Source organism: Podarcis melisellensis, assembly GCF_964234715.1.
Source record: "Podarcis melisellensis genome assembly, chromosome: 1".
In the NCBI taxonomy this organism is placed as follows: domain Eukaryota; kingdom Metazoa; phylum Chordata; class Lepidosauria; order Squamata; family Lacertidae; genus Podarcis; species Podarcis melisellensis.
The window spans coordinates 109413787-109427810 of NC_138528.1; the positions used below are offsets into that span (position 1 = coordinate 109413787).

At 42.7% G+C, this 14024-nt stretch overlaps 1 protein-coding gene across 2 annotated transcripts in view; it reads right to left on the reverse strand.

Annotated features, from left to right (window-relative positions):
• LRP2 (LDL receptor related protein 2) overlaps nt 1-14024 on the reverse strand; it is a 141334-nt gene that overhangs the window by 67515 nt on the left and 59795 nt on the right. For both annotated transcript variants that reach the window (XM_081924070.1, XM_081924071.1), the window contains exons 18-28: nt 13237-13362; nt 12190-12320; nt 10830-10967; nt 10309-10590; nt 9293-9532; nt 8377-8496; nt 7869-7985; nt 6158-6535; nt 3123-3371; nt 1514-1725; nt 305-489 (exon numbers count right to left, since the gene is read on the reverse strand). In XM_081924070.1, the coding sequence (XP_081780196.1) occupies nt 305-489; nt 1514-1725; nt 3123-3371; nt 6158-6535; nt 7869-7985; nt 8377-8496; nt 9293-9532; nt 10309-10590; nt 10830-10967; nt 12190-12320; nt 13237-13362 (2178 nt within the window). The remainder of the gene's footprint in view (nt 1-304; nt 490-1513; nt 1726-3122; nt 3372-6157; nt 6536-7868; nt 7986-8376; nt 8497-9292; nt 9533-10308; nt 10591-10829; nt 10968-12189; nt 12321-13236; nt 13363-14024) is intronic.

The following is a 14024-nucleotide window of genomic DNA, read 5'->3' on the forward strand; positions in this document are numbered from 1 at the left end:
ACAATGGAGTGAACTGGAAGTGGTCAAGTGGGACAAGATGGCCAGTCTGATCCAAAACCCACAGATTTCAATCTGCGTACTTTGCTTAGGGTTAAGCTTTGGACAACACTTCTGGGAGAATTCAACGACAACTTCTGGGAATGTGGTCAAGTGGCTTGACTACTACACTTCACACAAATACCAGCAAATGGTGATATAACACTACAGTTTGTTCATTCAGTAATTCTTTGCTAAATTGCCCTTCCCAAGGAAGCAAGTATCCCATTGTCGAAAGGTGCCTTTTGAAAAAAGGAGAAAACCTTACTCTGTCCTGGGATCTAACACTAGTCCCCTTGGGTTTGTTACATTTTCACTGATCAGCACTGTCCTGTGGCTCCCATCGAGTCTGGAGACCTCGATTGTCTCAAGAATGAAGTCTGTCCAGTAAAGATTGCGGCCTACCCAGTCCACTGCGATGCTTTCTGTTACGGTAACACCACTGTCAAGTACCTGCCGGAAACCATGAAGGAACAAGTTAGTGCTCTTGCAGTTTGCTACAGCCAAAATGAGTGAAAATTAATGAACTGTCTATGGGAAAGAAAAGGAGCAGCTTCGTTCTTATTGACAGCAAAAAGAGAGCTATGCTATGTAACTCATGTTCCCAAAGAGACTAATTCACTGCAATGAAACAATTCACTGCTATTCTAAAACTACTACAAACAAATGGCTTATGGCTGGAAGCAGTTGGCCTGCTCTCATATTCGGATAATATTTGAGTAATGTTAAAGAGACATTAATAGCTCAAGAGAAGCAAGAGGACTTGGCAGTAGCAAAGGGTTAAACAAAAGTCACAAGTACTATCAATTAAGTATTAGGAAATACTAGTGCCCTGTGCATTTTTAGCTTATTTCCTTTATTATGGGAAGAATCTACCCAGCAGTGTGCTGGAAGTAAAACTGCTGTACAAAACCCTTAGAGACGGATTCATTCAAAAACTTGCAAGCATCAAGAAAACGAAAGCTGCCTTTGGGACCCTTGCAGACTGAAACAAGGGACAGACATCAAATGAAACGAACAAATCCTCTACCCAGTCTGCAACATTTAGCAGCCATGCAGGCTTATCCCCACAGTGCATAACAGAGCTCTGTTTTCTACTCCCTTTCCCAACAGTGTACGTACATAACAAGCACTAAGGCAGGGCACTGTGAGAGATGGGTCTACCACAAATTATGATGTCAAATTTCCCACATCTGGGGAAATCACAGAGGTCAGCACATGCCTTTGTGCAGCACTTTTCACTCCACTGGGTCAAAGAATGCAAACAATGGCGTTTGCCATGGGAGTAAGTCCTTCCATGCATTACACAAATGAAAACAGCTGGCTCCACCATTTCAACACTTGTGCACTTCATGAACATCTGTAAAGAATTTAGCTACAGCACAAGTGAAGAAGTGGACACACACACACACACACACACAGGGGCGCCATGCAATCGTGACATGCGGCCAATGTCTGCATTCCGTGAGAGACTTACAACTTTCCTGTCTGTCCCATTCTGGTAAGCAGTCCAAATCTTCTCCTGTGTGGTGTCAGACCAAAAGATTCGATCAGTAACCGAATCAAAATCAACCGCGACAATGTTCCTTCCGTCGCGAACCAAAGAATAAATGTGCTGCGCGTGGGAAGTTATGTTGTCGACAACAATTTGGTTACGGCTTGCCACCAACAAGAGGAGATTCCCAAATTCTGCAAAAACAGGCAAAGTCATGTAAATTCTGCAAAAGTTTTTTTTAAAAAAAAAACCAAAAACCTGCTGGAGGAAAAGCCGGTCATAAAATCACCACCCCTGGACTAGTAGTGGCCTCATTTCGTGCCAGGAACTCAGCGGCAGAGCATATGCTACAGAGGCCTCTAAGGGATAGCTCAGTCAGTAAAGCATGAGACCAGGGGTTGTCTAGACCAGGGGTTGTCACCCTGGTCCCTACCACCCACTAGTGGGCGTTTCAAGATTCTAGATGGGCAGTAGGGGGTTCTACAGCACAAGCTGAATCCTCCTTTCATTGAGCACTGGTGGGTGGTAAGGAAATTTAACCATCAAGAAAGATGCACTAGTGGGCAGTAGGTATAAAAAGGTTGACTATCCCTGGCCTAGACAATGCTATGCTAGATGGGTCCAAGAGTCTTAACGCAGTATAAGACAGCTTCCTCTGCTCCACAAACAGGAATGGGAAAGTTCTGTCCATGAAGAAAGTGGCTCTCCGCTTGTGGAATGCTCTCCCCAGGGAGGTTCGCTTGGCACCTTCATTATACACCTTTAGGCACCAGTATCCATCAATACCCTTTTTAAATGTTTTTTTTTTTGGGGGGGGGTTATTTAGTTGTTCCACCCCGAGACCTTGCAGGTATAGGGCAGTATGCAAATTTAAGAAAAAATAAAAATATTATATACAGTACTTTCCAGCTGGAAGCAGTTCCTCTTTGCCATCTAGAAAGAAAGGGTTTAGAGGGGCCCTCCAGTGAAATGCTATAATTCACAGTGAGACACAGAGGGAGGGCTTCCAGTCAATGAGGTCCAGCTCCGAGGGCCTTCTGGTGGTTCCTTCACTGCGAGAAGCCAAGTTACAGGGAACCAGGCAGAGGGCCTTCTCAGTAGTGGCACCTGCCCTGTGGAACACCCTCCCAACAGATGTCAAAGAGAACAACAACTACCAGACTTTTAGAAGACATCTGAAGGCAGCCCTCTTTAGGGAAGCTTTTAATGTTTGGTGCACTACCATATTTTAATATTTTGTTGGAAGCTGCCCAGAGTGGCTGGGGAAGCCCAGCCAGATGGGTGGGGTATAAATAATAAATTATTATTATTATGTGCAAATCAATATAACCATTGACTGCGTGCCAATTTAAATACGACCACTGACTGTCTGCTAATTTTTAACAACTGAATTTAAACAGAAAACACTGAGCAACCAAACGAAACACCTGCAAGTTTCATCAGCTCAATCCCACCCCCAACCCCTTTTCTTACTTAATATGTTTCAGGTGACTTAACAGTGGAGAAACTTTTGCCAAGGCCACAGGATAGCTAGGGACATGGGGATCTACATGTGCACTTGTCTTTATGGACTTATCTTTGCCTTCCTCACCTGCTACTTTGCAAGTCCTCCCATTGGGTTCCAAGACATAACCTTCGTCACAGTAACATCTGGAAGACCCTCGTTCGTTGTGGCAGTGCTGGCTGCAAAACCCTGGAGGGTCACATTCGTTGATGTCTTCGCAGGTTTTGGAGTCGTTGGCCAGCTGGTACCCAAAGGGACAAGAACACTGAGCGCCAAAGGGGCCTTGGATGCAGTCGTGTGTGCATCCGGCATTATTATCCGTACAGCTCTCCTGGTCTGCAAATAAATGGGAGAGGGACATAAACCAGCAGGTATGAAAACCTCTCAATTCCCCTAAAGTATAGAAAAGGGAGTTGTAACAAATGCAAAGCAACAGTGCCTGCTCTTATCTAGGAGTAGGAGAGATTGGGGAACCTGGGGCCTTCCATATATTACGATTAGACTCCCAACTCCCATCTTCCCTGGCTGGGGAGGTTGGGAATTCAACAATATCTAGAGGGCCACAAGTGCACTAAATAAGTTGTAAGTAAAAGGAATGTATACTGAGATGTATACATATAACTAACATGTTTGAGGTAAATTCTGAGCCAATTTAGCAGGTATTAACACTTATAGCCAGCACGGAAGGCCTGTTTTTCCTGTGGGCTGTCATTGCTGAAATGCCATCCATGTAGTACCAGAAGCAGAAAAAGATTTTGAAAGGTATCGTCAGCTAACAGGCATCTGAAAATAACAGCCGGTGCTCAGAATCCTCAAATGGCATAGCAAGAAAACTGATAGACAGAAAGCCATCCTAGCTTTTAGAAAAATAATAATGAGGAAAACATTACTTCAAAGTCCCAGCTATGGTTTCCACAAATGAACCACAAATACTTTGCTGCCTATATGAGTTCTTCCCACCTCCCACTCCCCACAAACTAACTGAGGTAAATATGGTATTGGATGTTATGATGAGATGCAAAGTCAAAATAATTCGCTTTTTACTTCATGATCCTTTCAAACATACTCATATACTAGCAGGTCCCTTTGCTAGTTTAAAGTCTAAAATCTACATTTTTTTTCTTTAGCAGCAGAGGTGGTGAACCTGTGGACCTTCTGATGTTGATGGACTACAAATCCCATCATTCCTAACCATCAGCTATCTTGGCTGAGGCTGATGAGAGTTGGGGAGTCTGGCAACATCTGGAGGACCACAGGTTCCCCACCACTGTTTAACAACACAAAAATGGATCAAATTAGAAGTCTAAATGTAGGCTGCAAGAAGCTCAAAAAGAACTCGGATTGCCCACCCTCTCCCACCACTAGCACATAAAAAGGAATGGTTTAATACCAAAAATAGGAATTGTGGTAATTGGAGGCTTATTTTTACATAATCAGGTATGCAGAGAGAAGAATACAGGGTTGGTGTAGCTTAAATCTGAGTTGCTATTTCTTCCTATCCCCCCACAAGCTCAAGGTGTCAATGTGAAGACAAAGTGAAGCGTTTTCAGGTTGTGCACCGTGCCGAACCCAGAAGTACCGGAACAGGTTACTTCCAGGTTTCAGCACTCGCACATGCGCAGAAGTGCTAAATCGCGCTTTGGGCATGCGCAGAAGTGCTGAATCGCAACCTGCGGCGCTGCGGGTTGCGAACGTGCCTCCCGCATGGATCATGTTCAAAACCCGAGGTTCCACTGTACAGAACTTTTGGCTCCCCTTTGAACCCTTTTAAGTGACAGAGAGGATCAGTAATGGTGAACACATACCAAGGGTTTTCTGCGATTGTTTTCTACCTCAGCCTGTTAAATGCCCCCCCCTCAAACCGCACAAAATGATCCTGAAAGTTGGGGGAATCCCCACAGAGATATGTGATGTGGCAGAATAGTTAGAATTGAAAATTTAGCTGGTTTCATCTGCACATGTGAAAGCACTACCTTTGCACGCACACACAGAATTCTGAAGATGCCCAAGTGAGAGGAGTGGAGATTTATCTGAAATAATGCAGCCCGCTGAGCTATTGAGGATGAATACATGGCTGCCACATTCTGGAGTTCCCTCCTCAACTCAACAACCCTCAATAAAGTTTGCAGGTTCAGAAAAAAAACCCAAACCCAAATCCAGCGTCTTTGAAACCTTCTCAGGAATACCTGTTTCTGTAAACAAGCCCTTAGCTAACAAATGCAATTTGGTGTCAAAATATTAATCTAGTATGCTTTAGACTCATACCTGGCTGAGGCTCATCTGAGAATGTGCATTGATTAGAAAAAAAGGAGGAAAGAAAGAAAGAAGTTAGGATTAAGTGTAAATCAACACTGACAGTAATCATCACAAACACGACTTCTGGCCGCTTGCCATTTTTTGAGATTATCATCAGATAAAAGTTAGAAATTGTACAGAAAATATTAAAGACCGGATGAAATTTAATTTTAATTAAAAGAAGCTACTGATTATGTCCCAATCTCATAGACAGTGAATTTAACAAGTATTTGAAGATATAAGCAAAGTTTGAAATACATTTAACATATTAAAGTCAACCGAAGCACTGCTGAAAATAAAGAACATACTCACAGTCTTGCACAGTTGCAAAAGGTCTGCAAGTTATGGTGGGGCCATGCAATTGCGGGCTCCAGATATTGCAATTTAATATACAGTAAGCCCACAATTTATGCACACTTAACTTGTCCACATTCAATGTGCATAGCATAAAATAATAATAAATTAAATTAAAAAGCAGACAGAAAGTGGCAATCCCACTTGCCACTGAATGTGCTTTGTCTATATTCAATTTTGGCTTTAGGCACCAACCCTGGAACGTAACCCCCACGTTAAGTTGCAGGTTTACCATACAAACAAGTATATTATACTTCATTGTGACCTTTATGTATTTTTAAATTTATTATGTCGGTATCCCACTCTTCCTTCAAGGAGCTCAGGATTCCATATATAGCTGTTCCCATTTTACCTTTCACAATGACCCTGCAAAATAGAATAGGCTGGATTTTCCTAGGATTTTCCTGCCCCATCCAATATCCAGGCATCTTGCAGGTCCATCCTGCATTTGCCCTTAAAAAAAAGTAACTTACTGCACAAGGGCGATTCATCGGCTCCATTAGGGCAGTCGGCAAGATTGTCACATACTCTGCTGAGGTTTACACACATGCTGTGGCCAGGACATTGCCACTGCCAGCTGGGGCACCGGAAAGGCTGAGTGGGACAGTCTCTCTCGTCACTCATGTCGCGGCAGTCGTTGTCACCGTCACAGACCCAAGCACGGTAGACGCAGTTCCCATTGTCACAGTGGAAAAGGGAAGGAGGGCAGGTCCTGGGGGGGCATCGATGATGCTCATCTGAGCCATCCACACAGTCGGGGTGCCCATCACATTCCCAGTTGGCAGGGATACAGTTGCCATCCGACTGACACTGGAACTCATTCTGATGGCACATCCCAGGTGGCCTCGTGGCTGAAACATAGTGATACGAAGCATGTGGGAGACAGTCTACGCATTGGTGGGAAAGCAAGCAAAACTGTGGCACACATTTTGGACACAAGGGGCAGCAATTTTTTGGAAATTAAGAGGAATTGCAAAAGGACCACCCTTGACATGACAGAATGACATATCAGAGACTAGATTCAGATAGATGTTGGTCTGACACAGTGGAAATAAATTAAAAAATTGTCCAGTACCACCTTAGAGACCAACTAAGTTTGTTCTGGATATAAGCTTGCCTGTGCATGCACACTTCTCCAGACACAGATATCAGAGACTAGTACACATGCCATTTAATGTCTGTGGACAGCAGCAATTTTACTTATATAAAAATATAACCAAACATTTTGGATATGCTTTAATACAAAAACTTGCACCTATCCCCTGGCCTTTTCCTGAAGTGCGGGACGTTTTTCTCTTGCTAATTTTATTCCTTTGCTAAGCATGCTGTTTTAAATGTGCATTCTATATTTCACTTCCTTTTAGTACTGTTTTATCCTGAAATGTTTCAGATATTTTAAGTTTCCTGGTAATTATGTTGCTCTTAATGTGTATTTTGTATCTTGTTTTCTTCTATAATATTTTATTTTAGAATGTTCTCTTTGATTGTTTTGATGCCGGTTGTAAACTGATTTAAGATTTTTTTCACTTAAAAATATAAAGTGGTATGGATACTTTGTAGTTTTCATTTGTTCAAACATCGTTCCCTCTTGCTGCCAGTATAGTGTTGATATTTCTTCTTTTTTCTGTATTTATTTAAAAAAGGAATTTAATGCACATCTCACTGAAGCCATTAGGAAAGCTCTTGTTGATTTCAATGTGTGAATTGTTTCTAAAACTATACACAAAGCAGTTCAGTATAACAAAATCTTGACTCAAATTTGGATTCAGAAGACATGTGATATCTAACCCATGTCATGTTATTATTGGAGAATGCCACTTTATTATGCGCCTCAAGCTGAGTTATTGCAGACATCTCATCTTGTCTGCAGCCAGCGTGTTCAAATCTTCATAATATTTCACTAGTAACAGGGAACCTTGTCTGTTCCTATAGTGAGGAGCAGTCCTGTCATTATGGAGAGTGAGGCAGCTGCCTCAGGCAGCATACTTTGGATGTCATTAAAGGGCAGCAAATTGCTAGTTATTCAATCAATCATTGATGTATTTTTACTGCCAAGGAGGAAAGGAGGTGTATATGGGATTTTCTCCCTCAAGTACTTGGGTAATAAGTAATTTGACTTGGGAGGACAGGCATCTGCTGTTCTGCCTCAGGCAGCCAAATGTCTTCGGTCAGTTCTGTACTTACGACAACCAGCCTCATCTGAGTGATCGTTGCAGTCAAAGACACCATCGCATTGGTAATAATTGCTGATACACTGGTCTCCACTTGCACATTTAAACTCATTGGAACTACAGTTGTAAACTAAAATAAAAAAGAAAGATTATCTCAGGTTTCACTTGGTGACAAGCTTTTGAACAGTTTCTCTGCCATTGTACTAAGAGCAAGAACATGGTAGGCAGTGATTACGACTAAATATATATCCCTGGGGATTCTAGAGGACAGGAGGAATGCTTGCATCGCCCATTTCCCTGAAGTACAAGAAGAAGAAGAAAAAGAAGGAGAAGAATTTGGATTTGATATCCCACTTTATCACTACCCTAAGGAGTCTCAAAGCGGCCATCAATCTCCTTTCCCTTCCTCCCCCACAACAAACACTCTGTGAGGTGAGTGAGGCTGAGAGACTTCAGAGAAGTGTGACTAGCCCTGAAGATGAAAATGTCAAGTGTAAGGAGGAGGAAGGTTGATACTTAACTGCAATCATGTTCATCCGCTCCATCTACACAATCCTTGTCACCATCACACACATAAAATGGATCGATGCACCTGTGATCAGGACACTGGAACTGACCAGGCTCACATGTCTCTGTGAAAGCTAAACAAGACAGGATTAAAAGCAAAACACCAACTTAATAGAATACAGTGGTACATTGCTTCTCAAAAGTAATCCGTTCCGGAAGACCTTCCTTTTGAGTTCCGAAACTTCTGAAAACTGAGGCACAAAGGGCAGTCTGCAAATTCAATTGAGAAAAGCTATTCGGCTTCCAATGGAAGCATTTACTTCCGGGTTTTCGGTGTTCAGGTTCTGAAACGTTCGTCAATTGAGACATTCGAGAACCGAGGTACCACTGTACCTATTTTCCCATAGCCCTATTTTGCATTAACACACTATGCAGAATATTATAGAGCTACACTCTGTGCAGCACCATCCTAAACGTATTTTCTAAGAAGGAAAATCTCCCTGGAACCAGTTGGAGAAGTTCATTATGACTTAAGTCCCACCTCTTTCAATGTTAAGTGCAACTAGTTTAGTCTAGAATCAACATAGGAATCTGCCTTAGGAGACCACTGGTCCTCCTAGCTCAGTGTTGCCAATGCACACTAGTAGTAGGTCCCCAGGCCTTCAGGCGCGAGTCATTCCCAACCCTACCTGTGGCTTACTCCTACAACGGTAGCCAGAGCTGTGTACAAGCTGAGCCGCAGAGAAAGAAAAGCAACGACTTTGAATAGGGAGCTTAGGGTACCCTGGAGCTAAACTATCTGGGGGTGTTCAGGGCCTGGATGGGGATCACATGGACACTGCTTTGGGTTTTAAAAGGCAGGAGAGGTTTTGGGCTGTTGTTGAAGAAGCAGATTGCTGAGAAAGACTAAGCACAGCGCTGAATGCTTACTGCAGTTTTTTTCATCTGATCCGTCACCGCAGTCATTGTCCGTATCGCACAGCCAGATTCTGGGAATGCACCTGCTGTTGTCACAGGTGAACAAGGCTTCCGGGCAGGAAGTGGGGCCCTGCGTGGGGCAGTGCTGCTCATCGCTACTATCGAGACAGTCGTTGTGCTTATCGCATCGCCACCGGTTAGGAATGCACTGGCCATTTCTGCAAGTAAAGGCTGACGAAGCACAAGAATTGTCTAAACGAGAGAAAAAAATGTCGAGAAGATTTGAGTTATAATGCTACCAAAACCAGCCTTCCTGGCTACCACACAAAGATGTTCCACTCAATGTAAAAACACAACTTGGGGGGTGAGGGGGAGAAAACCCTTTAGGTCTGAGTAACATACAGTGGTACCTCAGGTTACATACACTTCAGGTTACATGCGCTTCAGGTTACAGACTCCGCTAACCCAGAAATAGTGCTTCAGGTTAAGTACTTTGCTTCAGGATGAGAACAGAAATCGTCCTCCGGTGGTGCGGCAGCAGGAGGCCCCATTAGCTAAAGTGGTCTTCAGGTTAAGAACAGTTTCAGGTTTAGTACGGACCTCCGCAACGAATTAAGTACTTAACCTGAGGCATCACTGTAAATGGCATTTCATTCTATTGCCTATTACTGGTGTAAGGGTTTGTGTCAGCATTGTGTGGGTAGGCCCTTTGTTTATCTATTTATTTATTTTTACTAAGAATGCAAGCTCTCTTTTCCCCCAACTACAAGAAGTCTATGACAAAATTGTCTCTCACTAAATGTAAACAAAAACACTATGGATCAAAAGTAGAGACAATAGATGCACCTTTCCCTGTTTATCTGTTTTGTAACACAAAAAAATCATTAATAAAAACTAATTTTTAAAAAATAATAAATGGTATTGAAGGCTTACACTATGTTCTCCAATTTGTTGCAATAGGTGGACTGCAACTGAGTAATTTTTGAAGGAAAGAAGTGACATTTGGGGGGAATACAAACAATACTTACTGAGGGATCCACAGTTCTGTTCATCGCTGTTGTCGTGGCAATCATCCACACCATCACATCGATAGTACCTGGGTACACACCTGCCATTGCCACAGGAAAAGGAGTATGAACCACACTGTAAAGTGGGAGGCTCGTTGGATGGGTCTTCCACACAGGTCAACTGGTTAGAGCTCAGTTTCATTCCATAGGGGCAGCCACAAACCCGCTGAAAATTGGGCACTGGGAAGCAGAAATGGCTGCAGTCTCCATTGGGATTTGTTGCTCTGTTACAGTAGTTATTGCCTTCGAAAACACAATGAAAGATTAATTCGGAAGATTTGCAACACTACGGAAACACTTACAAAACACCCCCTTTCCCGATGAAGGAAAAGGTTCCTGAGACACAAAAGGTAAAAGTTGAAAATGGAAGGGCAAAAACTTGGGAATCTGTGAAAATGTTTAAAGGAGTTGAACGGATAATGCTACTGCAAATCAAGATGCTTCGACATACATCCTTGAAAAAGTACAATAGATAAGCTTACCTATTTGAGACTGAGCATTATATGCTTTCACGTGCATGATATTATTGATTCCCCTCCTAATAATAGTCATTTCTCCTCCATCAGACTTTCGGACCCGAACTATTCCACCAAGTCTCCAGTCAGTGAAATATGCATAACCTGCAACACCCAACCAAAAAACCAAAACATCACAGAGGTTATTATTATATATGAACAACAGGAATGCTCACATGCCAAAGCTGACTGGGCATATGTACTGGTTTGGATCCAACTGGCTGTGAGCCGTGTTTGTGGGGGTGGGTGGGGTTTTTATTGATTCCACTTTTTCTGCTGCAGCCCCACCACCACCACCACATGCTGTTCTAGAGGTTCCCCCAACTGGAAGGAACAAACTGGAAGTGCAGTACAGAGAAGGGGAAGGCAAGAAAGCCTTGTTCCATTAAGCCGATCTCCACTTAGGGAAGTTAGGGTGCTAGTCAATTCTCAACTCTTCCTCAGAATTAGTGAGAGCCAGTGTGGTGCAGTGGTTAAGAGTGGTAGACTCATAATCTGGTGAACTGGGTTCGCATCTCCGCTCCTCCACATGCAGCTGCTGGGTGACCTTGGGCTAGTCACACTTCTCTGAAGTCTCTCAGCCCCACTCACCTCACAGAGTGTTTGTTGTGGGAGAGGAAGGGAAAGGAGAATGTTGGCTGCTTTGAGACTCCTTCGGGTAGTGATAAAGCGGGATAGCAAATCCAAACTCTTATTCTCTTCTATCCATACTGCAAAAGTGATCTCTGGCCCATTGTAGAATTTAAAATGGGGAGTTGGGTGATGCAGCATGAAAAGAATGTGTGATGTGAGGTTCAGTCTATTTCTCCACATACTTGCTCCAGAAAGAGGCCATGGTGAATGGCATTGTTCACATTTGGTGATATGAGCAAGCAACAACAACAGCTTTTACAGCACGGAGTTTCAGAACCAACATTATTTCCCTCATTAAAAACAAACAAACCCAACCAACCAACCAACAACAACATACTGGAAATCAGACAGAAAATGACCGAAGCTGCACTTGCAATGTCAAGAGAGTCAGATACAAGGCTTAAACCTGCATTTTCTGTTTGCATGTGTATTTCAAAAGCAAATGAAGAAGTGAAACCTCATAAACCGGAGATATGGGAACCTGAACTCCCACCATCCCTTACACTTTGGGACATGCTGACTGGGGCTGGTGGAAGTCGGAGTCACAACAACACCTGCAAGGCCACCAGTTCCCCACCCCTGTTGTAAACAATCCTTTTGCAAGAAAACCTGCATTTCAATGCATTGCAACCTACTATATTCCAAAAGGCTTTCATACCATGAGAGACTTTGTGGACTCAACATAGATACTGACCTCCAAAGATAGTGAGACCAAACGGATGTGTCATCTGATTAATTCGTTCCAGTGTCTTCCTGTCCAGCCCATCAAAGGTACTGTGTTCAATCTTATCAAAGAAGGCATCCACCCAGTAAAGCCTTAAAGAACTGAAAGAAATGAGAGTTTTATTTGAATTTTTACAGGAAAGTAGTTTGCCTGCGGAGACATGCAGGTGGAAGGTAATATTCCTCTGTAAATAATTCCCATCTAACTGTTATTCATCTCAATGGAGGTTTCTGCGCCATAAACATCCGGTGCAAAATTAGTATTTTGAGGAGGATGAAATGTTCCAGAATCCGCCTTCCACAAGTCCCCTCACTGTTTTCGCTGCACCCCTTTCAAATGAGGCTTCTTCCTGGGATGCCTTTCCTGTCAGTTGGGGCCCACACAACAAATGTCCTTTTAAATGTGTTTTTTGGGGGGATATGGGTTTGTTTTGGTCTTGTTTTTTTTAATGTATTTTGTGCTTTTACTTTTATGCTATGAACTGCCCTGAGATCTTCAGATAAAGGGCGATGTACAAATTTAATAAAACAATAATAAAATGATTCCATACAGCCATTCAGAGTTGGATCAGTTGCATAAGTCAATCCAGAATGAGGGTAATGCTTTCTGGCTCAGCAATGCCCTCACTTTGGAGGTGTGAACCATTTCAATCTCCTTTCAAAGTTCTCCTTGAGGCAGGGAGAACACTGGGGGGAAAAGGTGCCTTTCACTACAGATCAAAGCTTTGGCTAAGGTACCCTCTCCCACCCTTTCAGCCCAGCCGTAATTGAAAACTTAAATCTGTTGTTCGGAATGGCATTTCATAACTTACTTCCCTACCATCTAAAGTATTTCAACTTTTGGTGACAAACTAAAAGCATCTGTAGTTTGCAAGAAAATGACTTGCCTATCGGCATTCTGGAAGAAATGGTCCTTTTGATGTTGCATTTGATGTAGTGTAAAGATTATTTCTGCAATGTCTGCTGGTTGTATAATATCTGCTTTAAAAAAAATCCTTGTTTTGATTTGATTTCTTACCTCCAATCAATAGCTAAGCCGTTAGGCCAGCCAAGTGTTGTGTTCACAATTGGTAAGGCGTGTGATCCATCACTCCATGCTCTCATGATCTTAGCAGGCCGGAACCAGTCCGTCCAAAATATGTATCTGGAAATAAAAATAAAATGCACTGAAACTAGAAATAGTCATCAAAATGTTGCTATTTCTCCCCGGCCTGTCACCTGCAGTGCAATAAAAACCCAACCCCCAAACTAAAAACGGTCTTTTAGACATAGTACCTACTATGTTCTGACATTTGTTCTTGCTATCGCTTATAGAGGAAACAAATTTAAAAACAAACTGAACTCAACTCAACACTCACTCACTCACTAAATAAAAGGATAATAATGGATTGGATTCAGATTTCCCTTAAGTGGATTTCACGAGGCACTACACTGGAGGAAGGGATTGGCAGGCAATTTCCCCTTATGCCCCCCCCCCCCGCAGTGCCATTTCCCATGATGTTCCAAAGGGCACTGTGACCCTGCGGGGTATTTTGGGAGGGAAGTGCAGTGTGCTGCAAGGGGAAATCCACGGAAAATTACCTAGGGATAACTTGACCCTAAATAATAATAGTAACAGTAGTAGTGGTGACTAGTTTTCACCAAAACAAACGTTTAACTCAATAGAGAAGCAAGTGCCAGCCATATTGCTAAGAACTGGAGCATTCCCTCCCCCATCCATTATGGAGAAACAGCAATAAATAAAAATATTATGGCTTCTTGTTACAGATCTGTCAACAGTTAACAATATGGAAATAAGAAAATAGA